The 20,204-nt window shown below is 39.1% G+C and overlaps 2 protein-coding genes across 11 annotated transcripts in view; one reads left to right on the plus strand and one right to left on the minus strand.

The window, feature by feature from the left end:
- Nucleotides 1–20,204, plus strand: part of RAD1 (RAD1 checkpoint DNA exonuclease) — a 60,842-nt gene that overhangs the window by 27,428 nt on the left and 13,210 nt on the right. For 3 of the 5 annotated variants that reach the window (XR_012030289.1, XR_012030292.1, XR_012030290.1), the window contains exon 7: nucleotides 14,858–14,925. The exons of 1 other annotated variant lie outside the window; for it this stretch is intronic. The gene's annotated coding sequence lies outside the window, so the exon portion shown is untranslated. Of the gene's footprint in view, nucleotides 1–14,857; nucleotides 14,926–15,321; nucleotides 15,513–20,204 lie in introns of those variants that run through there. One more of the 5 variants, XR_012030288.1, reaches the window with a different exon arrangement.
- TTC23L (tetratricopeptide repeat domain 23 like) overlaps nucleotides 1–20,204 on the minus strand; it is a 62,804-nt gene that overhangs the window by 7,672 nt on the left and 34,928 nt on the right. For 5 of the 6 annotated variants that reach the window (XM_072824953.1, XM_072824955.1, XM_072824957.1 and 2 more), the window contains 4 exons: nucleotides 15,079–15,206; nucleotides 14,419–14,568; nucleotides 7,139–7,221; nucleotides 55–161 (listed from right to left, as the gene is read on the minus strand). In XM_072824953.1, the coding sequence (XP_072681054.1) occupies nucleotides 80–161; nucleotides 7,139–7,221; nucleotides 14,419–14,568; nucleotides 15,079–15,206 (443 nt within the window). In that variant the 3' untranslated portion in view covers nucleotides 55–79. The remainder of the gene's footprint in view (nucleotides 1–54; nucleotides 162–7,138; nucleotides 7,222–14,418; nucleotides 14,569–15,078; nucleotides 15,207–20,204) is intronic. The other variant, XR_012030286.1, reaches the window with a different exon arrangement.

Consider the following 20,204-nt stretch of genomic DNA (forward strand, 5'->3'; position numbering starts at 1 on the left):
CTTACAATACCCTCCAGAAAATGCTACTGTGTATGGCAGCCATAAAGAACTTACCATTGCTTTGATACGATGTCCTCTGTCATACCTCAGGGCCTTTGCATAGACAGTTCCTTCTTCCTGGAATGGTTTCTCTTCTCCACCTGGATGAACTGTTACTCGCCCTTCAAAAAACAACTCAGATGTAACCCTCTCAGTGAAGTCTTTTTCCAGCTTTCTTAGACTGTCTCTCCTTCCCACCTGCACTGCACTGAGATTTCTACTACAGGACTCATTCATCTTTTCATCATTTCTTCTTAGTTGCCTCTCCTACTTGATTGTTGTCTTAAGAGTCATGACCGAGTTTAACTTTATTAGCGCCCACTTCTTGAACCGCACCCAGCATTTAGTAGGTGCTCACAGAGATAATTGTTGAAGAAATGAGTGAAGATGAGGAAACAATGTATAGGCGACCAAGGGTCATGTAGCTATTTCATGGCAGAGCGGGGCCTCACACATGAGGTGCCTCCGCTCAAAGTACACTGCTCGTGTCGCTATGCCCAAGTAGCAGATCTGTGGCAGTGGCTCAGCCTTCCCCCCACCCAGACTCCACGACAATACGAATAAATCAGCTCCACGAAGCCCTTGATGCCCTGGAATGTCAAGCAAGCATCACTCTAGGAAACCACTAATAGAGTGGGCCCACGAGATGAAAACTGTCTGCTCTCCTTGCCCTGTTCCACACTGTATCCTCCTATCAATCCATTTCTGTGGACATGACAGAGGCTGTAGATTGTAGAACCCCTGACCTGGCACCAGGACACAAGAGCAGAGTTGCTTCTCATGACTCATACACCGAGGTTTGCCTGAATATTCTCCCCTCTGGTTCTGTAGAAGCAGCGTTGGAATATTCACTGATAAGTGATAGGAAAAGAACAGGAGGGCCGCATCCGGAAAACCAGCCAGCAGAGCATAATTTCATCACTGAGGTCCTGCCCAAGCCTGGCCTGGCTGACCGCGCACCTCATCTACCCTCTCCCTTGACGCACTCCTCTCTGGCCAGAATTGCTCCCAATCCTACGTCCCTTGGCTTTCGCCCCACCCCCACCCCCCAGCACCCCCTCAGCCCAGAAGAGGCTGTTCTGTCTTCACATGACCGAGGGGACAGCAGACCACTAATCAATGGGCATTCCTTCTCCCCCCTCTTGGGAAGAGAAAAGGATGGTTTTCCTTGCTGCTCCTGCTGGCTTCTATATCTGAAGACCCATCAAAAGAAATAACCGAAATAGCTCTTTGGCAAGCGGCTGTCCTAGAAATGTTTAAAAATAACAAAAATGAAGTTGATGCACCATACTCATACTTCCAATATGTCTAGATGACTAGTTCGAGTTGTAAAACTAGCTAGTATTTATTGAATATTTATTTATTGAGCTAGTGTTTATTGACCATAAGCCAGACACTGTGCTAAGGGCATTATGTAAAAGGCTCATTTGTTCTTCATTATGTTTCCATATTATAAATACTAGTCTGGTCCTCACTGGAGGAAATCGAGGCTTAGGATAACTTGCCTCGTGACACACAGAAAATGGCAGAGCCTGGATTCCAGCACAAGTCAGTCTGACTCTAATGTCCATGACCTTGACTCTTATACTCTTCTAACAATTAGAACTGTTCAGTATAGGAAAGGGCCACTTCGACAGGTGATGAGGGAGTTCCTGATTTGGGGAGGTGTTTAATTAGGTGCTGGATTATTGGGGTAATCTCAAAAATCTGCTCTACCAATACAGCTTGCTCGAATGTCAGTGGCGATTCTCTATTTGCCAGCATATTGGCTTCTTAGTAGTCCTCTTCCTCCTATCATCATCAGCGTCATCATCAGCACCACCTCTAAGTAGCACATAGGCCTCTATCAGGCCTCTTTCTGAGCAGTTTTACTTCCATTAATTTAGTCACATTTTATAGATTTTTTACAGATAAGGAAACTGAGGAGTAAAGTGACTTGTTCGAGGTCAGATAGCTAATAAATAAGAGCTGGTATCTGACTATAGTACATTCTCTTAACACTACATTACACTGTCTCTTAATATTTGACACACATGCCATACTCTTTAAAAATGTATCTTTTTTATTATTACAGATATAATACATATTTGTTATGTAAAAAAGTCAACAGCACAAATATATAACATAGAAGTTGAAAGCCCTCCACAATCTTATGTCCCAGAGATAGTTACTGTTACCTTTACAAACTACATATTTATATATATTTATGGGTTATACTATATATGATACTCACTAATATGTACTTTTCATGTTTTACCACTAATAATATATCTGCAATATATCTCTATAACTCTCCAAAGCTCTACTTCATGCTTTCGAATGACCATATACACGATTATAAACATGGACTCGTTATATTGACCATAAACGTGTACTGGTGCTCCTACCGGTGGACATTTGAGTTTTTTTCTACTGTTTTGATATTATTTAAAAAAGTCTAAGGGTTGCCTGAGTGGCTCAGTCAGTTAAGCCTCTGACTCTTGATTTCAGCTCAGGTCATGATCTCAGGTTCATAAGATGGAGCCCTGCATTGGGCTCCCAGCTCAGCACGGAGTCTGCTGGTCCCTCTCTCTGCTTGTCCCCCCTCTTGCCCATGCTCTATAAGTAAATAAATAAATTTTTAAAAATAAAATCTACAAGGAAGACAAATGTCTGCATGACTCCCAAATAACACAATAATAGTAATTACAACAATTAACAGTTACAGAAGCTTACGAGTGCCATATACTAAGTAAAGCAATGAAAACAGAATTCTTATTATTCACATTTTTAAGATTATTTTTAAAAATTTTTAAGTTTCCACATCCAACATGGAACTCAAGCTCACAACCACTAAATCAAGAGTCATATACTCTACTAACTGAGCCAGTCAGGTGCCCCTTCACACTTTTTTAGATGAAGGAAGGAAGACATAAGAAGTCTCACAGCAAATGAGAAAGCTTAAATTTGAGCCCTGTTTTTATTCCAAATAATATTGCATATATTATCTCTAAAATAAGTACAAATGTTTTCTCCTAAGCCTTTCATTTCATATATACATATTTCACGGGTTTTTGATCCATTCCCCTCACTTCAGAATCTATGTCCTTGAGCTCCTGAACTATTGAGCCTACTAGACATTGTCTAGTGGATGCATTGTGGGTACCTCAAACTTAATACATCCAAAATAGAAATCATCATCTTCCTCATACCCTCTAGACATCCTCCAGGATGATCTCCACTTGTCAACACTATTTCATTTAGTAGCACTACCATTCACCCAAATGTCCAAGCTAGAAACTTCAAAGTCTCCTATGACTCCTGCCTCTATTACATCTCACATCTAATTGGCTCTAAGGTCTTATTAGAATAGATCACAAATTGTTTCTCAATCCATCCTCTCCACTTTCCTCCTATTATGGCTTTAGATAATTAGGGCTCCCAACACGTCCACCTTGGACTGTTGTATCTGCCTCCTAACTGATCTCCCTGCTTCTAAAATCACCCTACGTCCCATCTATCCTCTCACTGCTGTCAGAGTTAATGTCGTAAAGCCAATAATCTATCATGTTGTATCTTGTTAAAATACTTCTGTCTACTAAGTTCTAAACTCCTTAGCATGGCACATAAAATAGCCCATAATCTCACCCTAATTTATCTTTCCAAACTCATGTCCAGCATGTTCTTACTCATGTACCTTGTGTTTCCTCAGAAATATCAACTCTCTCCATGCCACTGTGCTTTTTGTTCATGCTACTTGAAATGCCCTCCTCTGGCTTCTCTGCTTCCTGCTGATATCTTACTTTTCTTTGAAGACTCAGCGACCTGCCCCCAGTGTATACACAGTTTCCACCCATATTTCTAGTCTCCCAATTTATTACTTGTCCTCTTTGTTCACATTTCTATTAATGCTTTACTACACTAGTCATCTAGTCATGTGTGTTTGCTTTTCTGAAAGGACTCTATCTTAAAAATATTAGTATTTATTACTTAGAAGGAGCCTGATATGTAAGTAATTAAAACTGAAGTACATTTGTGATTTAGGTACAAGTTTACTCCAAAATCTGAGATTTTCTGTGCCTTTTCAATACACTAAAATCTGACTTGAGAATTGCAACTGTCATCTAACCTTACAATCAACTCCTTGAAATCAAGGGGCCATTTCTGCTTTCACTTCTTTGCAGAGGCTTTAAAAGCCAAGAATTGGGGCTCCTGGCAATGAATGTCCAGTGATGTTGTCACTGGGTTTCCATAGGAGGTGGGGTAAAAAGCACAAGAGCTCATTGGAAAACTCGCCGAGTTCCAGGACATCTGGGATTGATCATTCCAGTGAGATGCTCAAGCAAAGAGAACAATTCTTGTACTGGTTTTTTAATTTTTTTTTTTTTTTACATCTGGGCTTTGGCAGCTACTCCTATGGCTTTGCTCAGCACTTCTTGAGGAATGAGATATGGGCTTGTTTTGGTGGAAGAAAAACCTCTACTGACTCAACTTCTCCTGCAGCAGAGTCCTCCAAAAGACTGTTCCTCTTTATCTCGATTTTCTTGGCAGGTCCTGGGCTCATTGTCATTTACAGAGAGAATTAGTCTCCACGTGCCTAAAGAAATTCATACTACCTGGGGTCTGAATTAGGTTATACCAGCCCCTCCTAATTTCTGCTCTTCCTCTGATTCTTTTCAAACCATGGACAAGAAACAAGGAACGGTGAAAGACGGGGAAGGAAAACCACAGGCTACCAAGGAAGTACATTCACTCCAGCTGCTCCCTAATTTCTCTTTTTAAATACAAGCTGAGTAGAACTTTAGCTCCAGGTTTGAGGGAGAAGGGGGAGTGAAGGCTGTGTTGCAAACACTGACTGAGCGAGCACACAGTCTTCCAGGCTTGATCCTATGCATGTCCTAGACATTATTTTATTTAAAACCCACAACAACTTTATGTGGTATACTATTATCTATTTTAATGATGGAGAAACCAAAGTTCAAGATGGTTAAATGATTTTCCCAAGGCCACATACTTAGTAAGTGACAAAGGCAGGTTAAGCTAACAGGGATGAATCCAGTCAGGTATGCTCTTTACTCATTATTTGTAAAATAAAATAATAATAGTTGCATGCTACACAAAAGCTTCTCATTTAAACATTCAGACCTATTACCTCCAGCATCTCAGAAAGATTAACATTATCATCATTATGATTATTCCAACATTCACCGAGCATTCAAGACCTGCCAGGACTTGATCTAGGCATGCTGTATTATATATAATCTTATTCTCAGAAAACCTACCTTTTGAGCAAGGTACTGTTATTTTCTTAAACAAATAAAGGCCAAGAAAGGTTCGCCTACGTCAGGGAACTGAGATTGGAACCTGAGTTTTAAATTCAGATAGTCTGCCTTCAGAGTGTGGGCTACACTGCCTACAAAGACCACATCTGGAGTTAGAAAGACCTAGTTTCAAATTCCAGCTCCACCTCTGTAAATATCAGCCCTCAAAAAAAAAAAAAAAAATATCAGCCCTCAGTGCCTCCATATGTAAAATGCACCTCCAGAGGCTCCCCTGCTAAGCGGGTGTCTCCATATGTATTCTCAAATTCATCAAAGTGAGAATCCCCATTCCATAGTAAAAAAGAAGTGCATTTTTGAAATATGATAGATGTGGGTTTAAGTCTCACTATACTTACCAGCTAGGTGATTTAAAACAAAATATTCAAGCTTTCTGATTGTTTTATCACTTGCACATGGGAGATAAAAACACCTCCCTAATAGGATTATTTGTGGGTTAGAAATAGTATATGTATTTTACAGTACAGTATTATTATACAATTACACAATATTATTAATATTGTTATGGGGGCACCTGGGTGGCTCAATAGGTTAAGCACCTGACCCTTGATTTCAGCTTAGGTCATGATCTCAGGGGAGTGAGATCAAGCCCCAACTCAGGCTCTGTGCTGGGTGTGGATCCCACTTGGGATTCTCTCTCTCCCTCTCCCTCTGTCCCTTCCCCCTCTTTTTAAAAACATTTTATTTATTAATTATGAGAGACAGAGGGAGAGAGAGAGAGAGAGAGACAGAGACACAGAGGGAGAAGCAGGCTCTATGCAGGAAGCCTGATGTGGGATTTGATCCTAGGACTCCAGGATCACACCCTGGATTGAAGGCAGGTGCTAAACTGCTAAGCCACCCAGGGGTCCCTATATATAGTTCTTGACCAGGAAAATATACTTTCATGCACATTAGCAGGTAGGGGGCAAAGTTCCCTATACACCATCCTCACATGGGCATTACTAGAGAGGCTAGAGAACCTCCTTCTGGATACTGATGAAGCAGGAGAATTAGAGGCTTATTAGAGGCTTTAAGGAGAAAAGCACATGGCCTTTAGAGTCATACTTGCTTGAGCCACCACTTACTCCAAGATGAAGTATATTTAGGCAAGTTCCTTTGCAGAACATTGGACTCCCTTCCATCAAATGAGAGCTATTGTATTGGAGATTTTTGAGGATTAAATACTTCACAGCTAGGACCTAGCTCAGTCATAGGCGCTTAGTATACACCCAACAAATTTTAATTCTCTTCTTTCTTAGAAGAGAATATTTCAAGGTCAACATGATTCTGAGATGAACAAAAAGCAACGATATGCCAAAGATAAATAAGGGGCAAGTCTGTGCAAAACACTCTTTTATTACTAACGTTGGAGATTAAATCCTGTCCCCCACCCCAAAATCTTGCCTTATATTGAAGGACCAAGATTGTATATATGCAGCAAGAAAAAAACAAGTTTAATGTATCCATTTACTTTATAGAAATCCATATTGGATCTGTCACAGGCTGTCAGCTGAGAAACTCTCTTGTAGGATTTGGTTCCAATGTTCAGCATTGAAAGAGATATGATAAATAGTAAATATTATTGCAGAAGACCCTCAGAACATTGGTTTCTGAGACACTACTAGAAATCAATTAGTTACCACCACAGGATTTGGCCAAAACCATAGCAGAGGTTGGCATTCTGCCTTAATAGCAAGAATAACAGAGGTGATCACCCCTAGCTGAAAGAATCTGGGCAAGGCCATGCTATCCACATACCCACACAGATGACCTGGTTGATGACCAGAGCCAGAACTCACCTCTGCAACAAGGTAAGGAGGTCTTTTGTGTCTCTGCTTTTACTGTGCTCACTTCCATATAAAAAGATTTGAATCATCAGACACTGTAGGTAAGTTGAAAAACATAAGTTAAAGAGAATCAGATAGCAAGCCCCATCATTATAAACCAAACTCAGGAGAACACTAGTGGAATTGAGATATCATGAGTTTACATTTCAAATTTCTGAATCTCCTCCTGGTTCCCAACCAAGAAGGAAAAGGAGCCTGAATTTTTTTTAAGGATTTTATTTATTCATGAGAGACACAGAGAGAGGCAGACACAGGCAGAGGGAGGAGCAGACTTCCTGTGGGGAGCCCAATGTGGGACTTGATCCCAGGACCCCAGGATCATGACCTGAGCCAAAAGCAGATGCTCAACCACTGAGCCACCCAGGTGCCCAAAGGAGCTTGAATTGAAGGCTCTGGACACCCCCCATGGGTCTATGTGTATCATTCCATTTCATTGCACCTACCACTGCTGTATATGGCTATGGATCACCCAAGTAACAGGGACAAAACATAGCTGCAGGAGTGGCTGCCATGAGGATTTTCCAAATAGCTATGACCAAATGGATGGACATAAATGAAATTGGTGTACGGATCCTAAATATGCTGTATCACTTTACTCTTAGGTAGTTTTCCATTTAAAATTGTATTCCTGACCTCTCTTTCCAATCAAGGTGGAATAATAGGGATCAGATTTACCCTTGCACTTGAAACAGTGAAGAAGAAGAAGAAGAAGAAGAAGAAGAAGAAGAAGAAGAAGAAGAAGAAGAAGAAGAAGAAGAAGAAGAAGAAGAAGAAGAAAGAAAGAAAGAAAGAAGAAGAAAGAAGAAGAAAAAGAAAGAAGAAGGAAGAAGAAGAAGAAGAAGAAGAAGAAGAAGAAGAAGAAGGAGGAGGAGGAGGAGGAGGAGGAGGAGGAGGAGGAGGAGGAGGAGGAGGAGGAAAGGAAGGAAGGAAGGAAGGAAGGAAGGAAGGAAGGAAGGAAGGAAGGAAGGAAGGAAAACACATATGTAACAATCTTTAAGACGCTGAACATCAGCCAACAAAGAGCAGTGTCCCTGAGAGAGGGCAACAAGTGATATAAATCCTATGACTGCCCCCAGATTATTGCTTTAGGAGCATTTCCAGGCCATGATGTAGGGAAAGGAACAACTTGAAGCTCAGCAGACTCCCTGAATTGAGGAAAAAGAGCTGAGAGTCCCAGGAGATTCTCAGAGCAGAGTAAAAGAGAGGAGACAGCTGCACAGAAAAAGATCCAGAAATATCTGCAGTGGGTCTCCTTTAATTATTCAGCAGAGTACTAATTAGCACATCTGTGTGAGAAAACTGCCCAAAGCTGGGGAAAGCATCAACTGAAGGGGCTGGCAGGAACAGGACTGGGCACTTACACAGGGCTAGGTACAGTGCCTGTTCCAACCAGCTAATCTAGAAAGCCTCATTTTGGGGGGACCATTGGGTGGTGTACTCAGAAGGCTTTTTGCCTCAGTAATCACGGATAATTAGCCCTTGACTAAATGCTGCTCTAGTCTCATCTACTGAGTCTTAAAAGGCAAGACCTAAAAGGACCAAACCATAACTGACATCCAGAACAAAGTTCAAAATACTTATAGGAATACAAAAATATCCAACACCCAATAACACAAAATATACAATGTCTAGCATCCAAAGGTTGCCAGGCATGTAAAGAAGAAAAGTATGATCCATATAAGAAAAGTATGATCCATATGAGATAAATCAATAAAAACCAACCCCAAACTGGTTTGATACTAGAATTAGCAGAAAAGCATATTAAGACCATTACTGTAACTTTATTTCATGTGCTTAAAAAATTGAGGACATGAAAAACATTTTTTTTTAAAGACCCAAATCAAATTTCTGGAGATGAAAATATCTGAAGGAAGAATACACTAGATGGGGTTAAGAGATTGACATTGGAGAAAAAAAAAAAATCAATGAACTTGAAAGCACAGGGATAGGAATTATAGACCCAAAAAATCATGGATTGAAGTGTCTGGGTGGCTCAGTGGTTGAGCATCTGCCTTTGACTCAGGTCATGATCCCGGGGTCCCAGGATCAAGTCCCACATCGGGCTCCCTGCAGGGAGCCTACTTCTTCCTCTGCCTATGTCTCTGCCTTTCTCTGTGTCTCTCATGAATAAATAAATAAAATCTTAAAAATCATGGATTATAGCAGTAGGTACAGAAAAATAATTTTTATAATACCAAAACCCAATTTTATAAAATCCAACAACTATTCCTGATTTAAAAGCAACAATAACTCCTTAGCAAACCAGGAGTAAAAGGGAATCTCCTCAACCTAAGAAAGCATCTATTAAAAAATCTACAGCTTGGCAGCCCCGGTGGTGCAGAGGTTTAGCGCCACCTGCAGCCCGGGGTGTGATCCTGGAGACCCGGGATCGAGTCCCACGTTGGGCTCCCTGCATGGAGCCTGCTTCTCCCTCTGCCTGTGTCTCTATGAATAAATAAATAAAATATTTTTTAAAAAATCTACAGATAACATCAAACTTAATTGATGAAAGACTAAATTATTTCCCCCTGAAAACAGGAATTAGACAAGGTTGCCTGTTCTCACTAATTCTATACAACATTGTACTAGATGTTCTAGCCAATGTGACAAGAAATAAAAGGCATCCAAATCAGAATGAAAGAAGTAAAACTTTATTTGCAGATGACAAGATCATCTATGTAGAAAATCTGATGAATCTATGAACAGCTACTAGAACAAGTGAGTTTAGCAAAGTTATGGACACAAAATTATTATATTAATAAATCCCTTTTATTTCTATACTAGCATCAATAATCAGAAATTGAAATCCGTATATGATACATTTAAAATAGCATCAAAAATATGAAGTCAGTATGAATAAAACTAAGAAAAGATGCAGAAGATCTGTACATTGAAAACTATAAAAAATATTGGGAGAAATTAGATGATCTATAAATAGAAGAACACCATGTGTTTATGAGTAAAAAGCTCAAGACCGTTAAGATGTTAATTCTTCCCAAGCTGATCTATACATTCAGTGGAATTCAATCCAAATCCCAACCTGTGTTTTTGGAGAAACTGACATGGCGATTCTAAAATTCCTATGGAAATGCAAAGAACCTAGAATACTCAGAATAACACTAAAAAAGAAGGACAAAGTTGGAAAACTAACACTACCTAATTTCAGGACCTGTTTTAAAGCTACAATAATCAAGACAGCAAGGTATTGGCATCAAGATAGAAAAACAGGGGGTGCCTGGCTTCCTCATTTGGTAGAGCATGCATCTCTTGAACTCAGGGTCATGAGTTCAAGCCCTATGTTGGATGTAGAGCCTACTTTAAAAAGAAAAAACAATCAGTGGGATAGAAAAGAGTCCATAAATAAATCCACATATACATACACACACACAGATTTTTTTAAGACTTTATATTATTTTATTTTATTTTTTATTCATGAGAGACATAGAGAATCAGAGACATAGGCAGAGGGGAAAAGCAGGCTCCCTCCTGGGACTCTATCCCACGACTCCCAGATCATGACCTGAGCCAAAGGCAGACGCTCAACCACTGAGCCACCCAGGTGCCCCACAAACTGATTTTTGACAAAGGTACAAAGATAATAAAGTAGAGAAAAGAATGTCTTTTCAATAAAAATAATGCTAGAACCGGATATCCATATGCAAAATTAATTAATTAATTTCACTGAGATCCAGTCCTAGTACCATAGAGGAAAACTGACTCAAGTGGATCATAGACCTAAATATTAAACCTAAAACTATAAAAAAATCCAAAAGAAAACAAAGAAGAAAAATCTTTGTGACTTTTTTAGGCAAAGATTTCCTACATAAAACATCAAAAGCATAACCCATAAAAGAACAAAATGATAAACTGAACTTCATTAAATTTTTAAATTTATGCTCTTCAAAAGACATTTGTTAAGCAAATGAAAAGACAAACTGCAGACTGAGAGAAAATATTTCCAAATCATATCTGATAAAGAACTTGTACCTAGAATATATGAAGAACTCTAATTTTTTTTCGCTTTATATCATCATTTAGGACTTGAACTAGGAACATGTGTTCATATAAACACACAAAAATTGTATATCAGCATCTTTACAATATTAAAAGAGTCATATACAAGTCCACAGGCATTGGACACAGCATGGTTAGGGTATATGAAGAACTTTTAAAAGTCAATCATAAGAAAGCAAAGAACTAATGAAAAATGAGCAGATTTGGATCAACACTTCACCCAAGAAGATAAAATTAGAAATAAATACAAGGAAAGATACACAAGATAAACACAAAACCACAATGAGGGGCGTCTGAGTGGCACAGTAGGTTAAATATCCAACTTGTGATTTTGGCTCAGGTCTTGATCTCATGGATCATGAGACTGAGTTCTGTGTGGGCTCTGTACTCAGCACAGAGTCTGCTTGGGATTCTCTCTCTTCCTCTGTCTCTCTCCTGACTTGTGCTCTTGCTCGCTCTCTCTCTCTCAAATAAATAAATAAATACCTTAAAAAATATCTTAGAAAACACAATGAGACACCACTCCATACTTATTAGGGTGGCTACAATTAAAAGCACTGGCCACGTAAACTCCTGACAAAGATGTGGAGAAACTGAATTCTCAGACCCTGCTGGGAGGAATACATGATGCAACTATTTTCCAAAATTTTGGCAGTTTTGTGTAAAGGTAAACATACACCCATCATATTACTTAGCCATTGTACTCCTAAGGACCGAGCCAAGAGAAGAAAGTGTATCTCCATACAAACATTTGTACATGAATATTCATAGTTTTATCCATAATAAATTCAAACTGGAAACAGTCAAATGTTCATCATCAGGTGAATGGATAAAAAAAAATCATGTTGTCCACATAGTGTAGTACTCAGCAGTAAGAGTAAACCATGGATACACACAATAATATGGATAAGTCTCAAAATAATTATGGTGAAAGAATGATTTAACTATAGGATTCTACTTATATAAAATCGTAGAAAATGCTAATGTGTCTACAGTGACAAAGCAAACCAGTTATTGCCTGGGGTGGCTTTGGGGGAGGGGTGGAACTGAATAATTACAAAGGGACATGGGGAAACTTTTGGGGGTGACTGATATATTCATGATCTTGATTGTGGTAATAGTTTCATGGGTCAAGATGTCAAAACTGATCAAACTGTACACTTCAAAATATGTATAGTTTATGGTATGCAAATAAAAATTATTCCATCACAAGATTATAATTTTTAAGGTTTGTCTTTTCTCACCTCCACCCTACTACATTTAACTTTGATTCCTTTTAACATGAAACGTGAACTGCCCAAGAAAAAAGTTAGCCAAAAGTGTCACCCCCTTTATGCTCTATTCTATCTGCCAAAGGAGTTTCCTCACAGCATCAACTTTTGGTGAGATTTCTTGCCTTCTTTTTAGCTCCGGGAGTAGTTTCCAATCCCCAGAACAGCATCTATTAACTTAGGCTAATTCAGAAACTTCCAGCATCCCACTGATGGATACCCAGCATGAGGAAGGTGTTCCAACCTCAAAACGACAGCCTGACTGTCAGCATGCCCTTCTAGTTCCCACCTCCTTTCTGGGCTGGGACATTGATGTGTCTAAAGCCCTAAGGATAAAAGCTGATAGCAAAGCTGCAGCCCCTACCTACCTTACAGAATCCTAAATCCCCAAGTTGAATCACTATTCCAAATGGAAGATGTAGCTGTGCCATCAGACATCCATGGCCAGGTAAAATCTAGATTGGGCTCGCTTTTCATCTTGTGTACAATATGTATGCTGGGTTGGTTTTGTTGTTGTTGTTGTTTTTCATTTCAGAAAAGTTGCTCTCAATGACTTCTTTGATTACTGTTTCTATTCCAAGTATTCTAGTTCTTTTTCAGGAATACACACAATTCTTCAGGTAAATCTCTACTTTGCCTCCCTCTTTCCCTTCTCTCTGCATTGCAGGACAGCTTTTCAAATCTGCATTATCAATCTTTGATTCTTTAAACTGACAGGATATTATATCTCTAGAAGTATTAAAAGCACAGATTCTAAACACACCTCTTAGAACTTGTGATGTAATGGTCTGAGGTGAGGCTCAGGAATCTGATTTTGTTAGTCTGTTTCATTTTTGTTTTGATTTTTATTGACTCTGTTGCGATTTTAGATTTGGGAGATGTGCTCACCATCACTGTGACACATTAAGACAGTCTTCCCTATTTTCCACGTAGCTTTGAATTCTATTGGATTTGTTGTTTCTCTGAAATCCATTATTTCACTCTTGAATCTCATCTCATCTTTTGGACTCAGATAGTCATTCTTTCACTGTAAAGTTTTCTGTCCTTATAGGTTTTTCTGCTCCCATCCCTATGTTCATGCTTCCCTTGAAGACAGTCTTCTGATCCCTGTAACTTATTTCATAAGGTTTTCTTTTTCTCAGAATCTTCAAAATAAGGCCCCCTTTCTCCCATTATTTACTATCTTCATACTTATTTCCTGATTACATTTAGTTAACCTGAAATGAGATAAAATCTCTCCAAACCTGTTGTTTGCCGATGTACACATGTGGATTGCTTTCGACTCCTCCCTCTGCTCACATGAGTATTGGTTGAGCTTCACCAACTTTTTCTCTGACATTGAATAAACTTAGATTTTATGTAGAGACATCCCTACCGATCTGACCTTGTCTTTAGCCTTGGTCTGTCAGAATACTGACTAGCTGAACCGTGGTTTGGTCTCACCTCTTGCCAGATCCTACTACAGGATGTGAACGTCCAGGGTTGTCTGAGCCCCCTGGGAAGGTATCAGTATTTGGGCAAGAATGGTTTACACAAGGTGTTCTTGACCGCCCAACGTTGGGTGCTTTCATACTCTGCCACTGCCATACCTAGATTCCAACATTGTGATGTTGTTACTCTTTTAAGAGGCTGGCCCAGCATGGACACAACAAAAGTCTCTGTATCATGTTCTCCCTCAGCACATCTAAGAAATGGAATTTTTGCTTTACTTAAAAAATCAAAAGGAATAGTAAAGTAAGGAAAAAGCGAAGGAAGGAAAGAAGGAGAGGGAAGCAAAAGGGAGGGGAGGGGAGGAGAGAGGACAGGAGGAAAGGGGACGGGAGGAGAGGGGAGCGGAAGGGGAGAGGAGGGAAAGAAAGGGAAAATAATCCCCCCACACCACACGTATTACTCTTCACATTGTGCTTACAGGCCCAGGAGAACATGTAAAAGGCTGCCAGCATTCACCTTCTGTAACAGCTGAATGGCCTTTCTGAGCTCTCCTTTGGCGAAGCAGATCCTGCCCATGTTGTAAAAAGTTTCGGCCACTTTTTCACTGCAGTCACCATAACTGATGACTTGAGACTTCAGTGAAGCCTTTAGCAGTCTGTAAGCCTCCTAGGGAATGAATTAAAGAAAAGTGTTTTAAAATCATTCTGGCAATTCTGAAGGAGCATGTCAGTTTTATTCCATTATTCTATGGAGGAGATGTTCTACATCACACTGACGCAACCCACCAGGTCAGGCAGTTGTGGTGTGTCACCTAAGTAATGTGGTTCTGTGAAGAGTAAAATTCCAAGCTTAAGTTCAATAATTATAGTTATTCATATATATATAATTAATGATAGTTAATGTATAATAATGAATATATATATATATATATATTCATTGCCTGTTCTCATTGCAGGTCTCATAAGGAATCTCAAAAAGTCTGAGATATAATTTGATGGTATCAGTTTCATCAGTTGATGAAAGGTATGGATTTTTCTGTAGGAAAATAAAGCCATGTCTGAACAGTCATAATATAAATTATATATATATATTTACATATATAAATGAACACTATGAAGGCTAAGGATCTTGCCAAAGATCACACTGCCTCTTGTTGATTTACTTTTTCATATTTACCTGTTTTTCGCCATTTTGGACAAGCCATTTGCAAAATTCTTCAATAGTTGTCAGTGTTTCATAATCTGCTGGGCCCAGTGTTGCTTGATATGCACTGATACTCTTTATAAAATATATCTCAACAGCATCTGCAAAAAAAAGGGGAACATTTAAGGCAGGCTGCTAGCCTTTACAAGTAGCTAATATCAGCTTTGGCTCAATTAAGACATTTCATACTTAAATTCATTGCCTGTTCTATTGCAGGTCTCATAAGGACCCTCAAAAAGTCTGAGTATAATTTGGTGGCATGGCATCAGCTGATGTAATGTTATTCTGTTGATGGATTTTTCTGTAGGAAAAGAAAGTCACATCTGAACACCCTTATCCTAAGACCCAAAATAACTACCATATTAAATTCCCAAGTGCGATAAAAGAGTATATACTTAGCTAAATTACACTCTGATAGAGTATTGTTTACTGGGATTCCTGCTAGGTGTGTGTGTGTGTGTGGGGGGTGTCTATGTGTGTCGAGGGAGAGTTTTTGCTTCAAAAGTATTTTAAATATAGTTGTTATTGTTTAAAAATTTACTTTTAATGTTGTCTTTTATTCCAACCATAATAGATGTTTAGGTAATCAGTCTAGAAAATGCAATAGAAGCAAAAAGAAAATGAAAATTGTCTCCATTCACACTACTCAGAAACAGGCACTGTTAACATTTTTTACCACTGTATTAGGTATAATTGGCATACCACACATTCAACCATGCAATTACACAGTCTGATGAAGTTTTAGTAAATTTACAGTTATGTAATCACGATCAAAATCCAGTTTTAGAAGATATCCACCAACCCCAAAATGTTTCTCCATGGCTGGTGGCAATCAGTGCCTGCTCTCACCCTGTCTCAGGTAATAACTGACCTTCGTTTGATCTCTATGTCTTTTGCCTCTTCTAGAAATTTCATATAATTGGATTCATACAACATAGTAGTCTTTTGTGATTCTTTCATGCATCATGCTGTTTTTGAGGCTCATCTATGTGCATGAAATTAGTACTTCATTCTTCCTTCTGAGTAGATACATATTGTTGATCCATTTACAAGTTGATGCATATTTGTGTATATAGTCCATTATACCTATCCTCAGTTCCAATTCTCTTCAATCTTTTCTGTGGATGAGTGTCTGTGTGCTCCCATTTTCTTTCAGCCTAAGGGCTTTCTTTAGTATTTATTTTAGGTCAGGACTACTACCAACAAATCTTGTCTGTCAGGGAATGTCTATCTCACCTTCATTTTCTTTTCTTTTTTAAAAAGTATTCCTCATTTAGGCAATCTCTACACCTTACATAGGGCTCAAACTCACAACTCCGAGATCAAGAGTAACATGCTCTTCTGACTGAGCCAGTTAGGTGCCCCTCACCCTCATTTTCAAAGGATAGTTTTCCTGAATATAAATTCTTAGTTGAAAAAAATAATAATAAGATAAATTTAAAAAAATAAAAAAAATTCTTAGTTGAATTTTATTCCAACATTTTGAATATGTTTTTCCACTACTTCTAGACTCCATTGTTCTGATAAAAAACCAGCCATTAATCATATTGTTCCCCTCTACATAATTGTTTTTCCATTGCTGCTTTCAAGATTCTCTTTTTGTCATTCAGTAATTTGTGCCTAGTTGTGGTTCTCCTTGTGCTTATCTTATTTGGCATTGAGAGTTTTGGATCTGTAGATAATAAACATGGGAAGTTTGGGGCCATTATTTCTTTAGATAATTTGCTGCTTCATTCTGCCTTCTACCCTTCTGGAGCTCCTGTTGCAGGTATGTTGGTACACCAGCTGTTGTCCCACAGATCTCTTACGCTTTGTTCATTTTCCTTCAATACCTTTCTCTTTTGTTCTTTGGTCTGGATCATTTCTAGTGCCCTACCTTTGAGCTATCTCATTCTCTCCTCTGTCATCTCAAATCTGATGTTGAGACCACTTGATGAATTTTCGTTCAGTTACTGTATATTACAACTCTACAAATTCCATTTGGTTGTTTTTTTTCTTAAATAGTTTATTTTCTCTATGGAGACTTCCTATTTGCTAGGCAATTTTAATTGTATTTTCTTTTAACTCTTTGGTCAGTTTCCTTTAATTCTTTGAACATATTTATGATAGCTGCTTTGAAGTCTGCTGAATCCAACATCTAGCCCACTTAGAGGCAATATCTATTAACTACTCTGAGTATTTTATTTGTATGTTTCTCTTTTGTTGAAAACTGTACATTTAAAAAAGAAAACTGTACATTTTAGATATTATATAGTAGCAATTATAGATTCTGATATATTTTTGTGGGTTTTTGTTTTGTTTTAGTGCATTGCCTAGACTTAAACTACAGAATCTGTCTCCTCTATGGTGTTTGAATGTTAATGTCTTTGCTCAGGTGTTTGGTTTCTTTAAAATAGACTTTATTTTTTAAAGCAATCACTCAGAAAAATTCAGTGGAAGGTACAGACATTTCCCACATAACCTGGCCTACAGAAAGCATTTGTGATGGTTAATTTTAAGGGTCAACTAGACTGAGCTAAGGGATGCCCAGATAGGTGATAAAACAATTTCTGGGTGTGTCTGCAAAGGTGTTTCTGGAAGAAATGAACAATTGAATCAGCATACTGAGTAAAGAAGATATGTCTTCACCAAGTTCACCAAAAACAAAAACAAAAACAAAAACAAAAAAAAAAAAAAAGGAAAGGAAGTATGGAATTTCTCTCTTCTTGAGCTGGAAATCCATCTTCTCCCCTCAAATATTGAAGTTCTTGGTTCTTGGGTCTTTGAACTCTGAGACTTATACCAGTGCCCCCTCACTTCTGTTGGTTATTAACTCTCTGGAAAACCCTGACTGATACAGATTTTGATGCCAGGAGTGAGCACAACAGGACTTTTACTTGCCAAAGCCACGGCTGAGTACCCGGTCAGCCAGCAGCCGATAGCAACACTGAGCCCCTGACATGGTACCATTACCTGGGGTGATTAGCCAGCTACCTGGTAGCAAGCTGATCACATTGAATTATTTACTTTATGGGAAGAGCAGCATTTTGTTTTTATTTTTATTTATTTTTTTAAGGATTTTATTTATTTATTCATGAGAGACAGAGAGAGAGAGAGGCAGAAACACAGGCAGAGGGAGAAGCAGGCTCCATTCAGGGAGCCCGATGTGGGACTTGATCCGGGGTCTCCAGGATCAGGCCTTGGGCTGAAGGCGGCGCTAAACCGCTGAGCCACCGGGGCTGCCCAAGAGCAGCATTTTGTCCTTAAGTGGAATAGATTTCTACTCTGGATAAATCTGCCTTCCCTTCATGCAATGCTTCTGACAAAACTACCATCCATAAACTTACAGAATGCCTCATCCACCATTATGGTATTCCACACACCATTGCTTTGGCTCAAGGAACTCACTTCATAGCAAAAGAAGTGCAGGAATAGGCCCACACTGGTGGAATTCACTGGTCTTACCATGTTCCCTACCATACTGAAGCAGCTGGCTTGATTGAATGGTGGAATGGTCTTTTGAAGATAGTTAAAGTGCCAGCTGGCGGGCAATACTTTCCAAGGCTTGAGTTCTCCAGAAGGCTGTATGTACTCTAGATCAGCATCCAACATATGGTGCTATTTCTCCAATAGCCAGGATTCCCAGGTCTAGAAATCAAGGGGTGGAAATATAAGTAATATCTGAAAGTGAAGACTGCCATCTGGCCTCTTTGGGCTCCTCATGCCCCAAATCAAGGAAAGGAGTTCCTATGCTACCTAGGGTGACTCAGCCTGAATACTAAGGGAAACTGAACCACTACTCCTCAGTGGAGGAAAGCACCTTTCTGGAATAGGAGATTCCATCCAGTAGTTCTTAGACAGCATCTCATAGTATTACTATGCTCTGTGATTAAGGTCACTGGAACACTATTAACATCCCAATCCAGGCAGGGTTAGTAATGGCCCAGAACCCTCAGGAATGAAGGTTTCAGTCAACCCAGTAGGTAAAGAACCAGTACCAGGTGACGTGCTTGTTGAAGGCAAAGGGAATACAGAATGGTACTAGGAAAAGATAGCTATACCAGTTACAACCACGAGATGAGTTACACAAATGAGAACTGTAACTGTCATGCGTATTTCCTCATTGTGCTATGAATATGCTTGTGTGCACATATGCACATATTAAGCAAATATCTTATTTTTCTTCTTTTATTCCCTTTTCATGGAACAGAAGATGTACTGATGTTATATCAGTATTTATTGTTAATTTTACATCATAGTTTTCAAGTTATGGAATATCAGAAGAGTAAACATCATTGAAGGACTTTATCTCTTCTGGGAAAGGGATTAGTACATTTTCAGTTGTACTCATGGTAGTTATACCATATTAGGCATAATTATGTCTTTATTTGGAGATTAAGTAGGTTTGAGGAGATGCATGTAAGATCAAGCTGACGAGGAGTGGACTTGTCATGTTTGTGTCAACTTGACCATGCAAAGGGATGCCCAAACAGCTGATAAAACATTATTTCTGGAGTGCATCTGTGAGGGTGTCTCCAAGAGAAGTTAGCATCTAAATCAGTAGATGGAGTAAAGATGATCTGCCCTCACCGGTGTGAGTGGGCATCATTCAATCTATTGAAGACTCAAATAGAATTTAAAAAAAAAAAAAAAAAGGTAGTGGAAAAGTGAAGTCGCTCTTGCTCATCTTGAGCTGGGATGTCTATCTCTTGCCCTTGGACATCACATAGTTGTTTTAAATTCCCAGTCTGATGATTCATATATCTGAGTCTGGTTCTGATGCTCGTTGTGACTCTTTAAACTGTGTAGTTTTTTAGTTTTGTTTTGTTTTGTTTTGGGGTTTTTGTTTTATCTTTGCCTTTTACTATGCCTTTTAATTGTTCTTGATAGGTGGACATGATGTACTGGGTAAAACTAACTGTTCTAAATAGGCCTCTAGTAATTGGTGGTAAGATGTGGAATTTGGGTGGAGAAAGCATCCTGTAGTTCCATGATTAGCAGTCTTTCAGTGAGCCTGTGCCACTGAACCATGAACTTCATGAGTGCTTCTCTTTCTCTGTCCCCTTCTCCCCTTCTCCCTTAGGTGGCACAGGATGGCTAGAGTGGGCTGAAGTTGGATA

Source organism: Canis lupus, chromosome 4, assembly GCF_048164855.1.
Source record: "Canis lupus baileyi chromosome 4, mCanLup2.hap1, whole genome shotgun sequence".
NCBI classification, from domain to species: domain Eukaryota; kingdom Metazoa; phylum Chordata; class Mammalia; order Carnivora; family Canidae; genus Canis; species Canis lupus.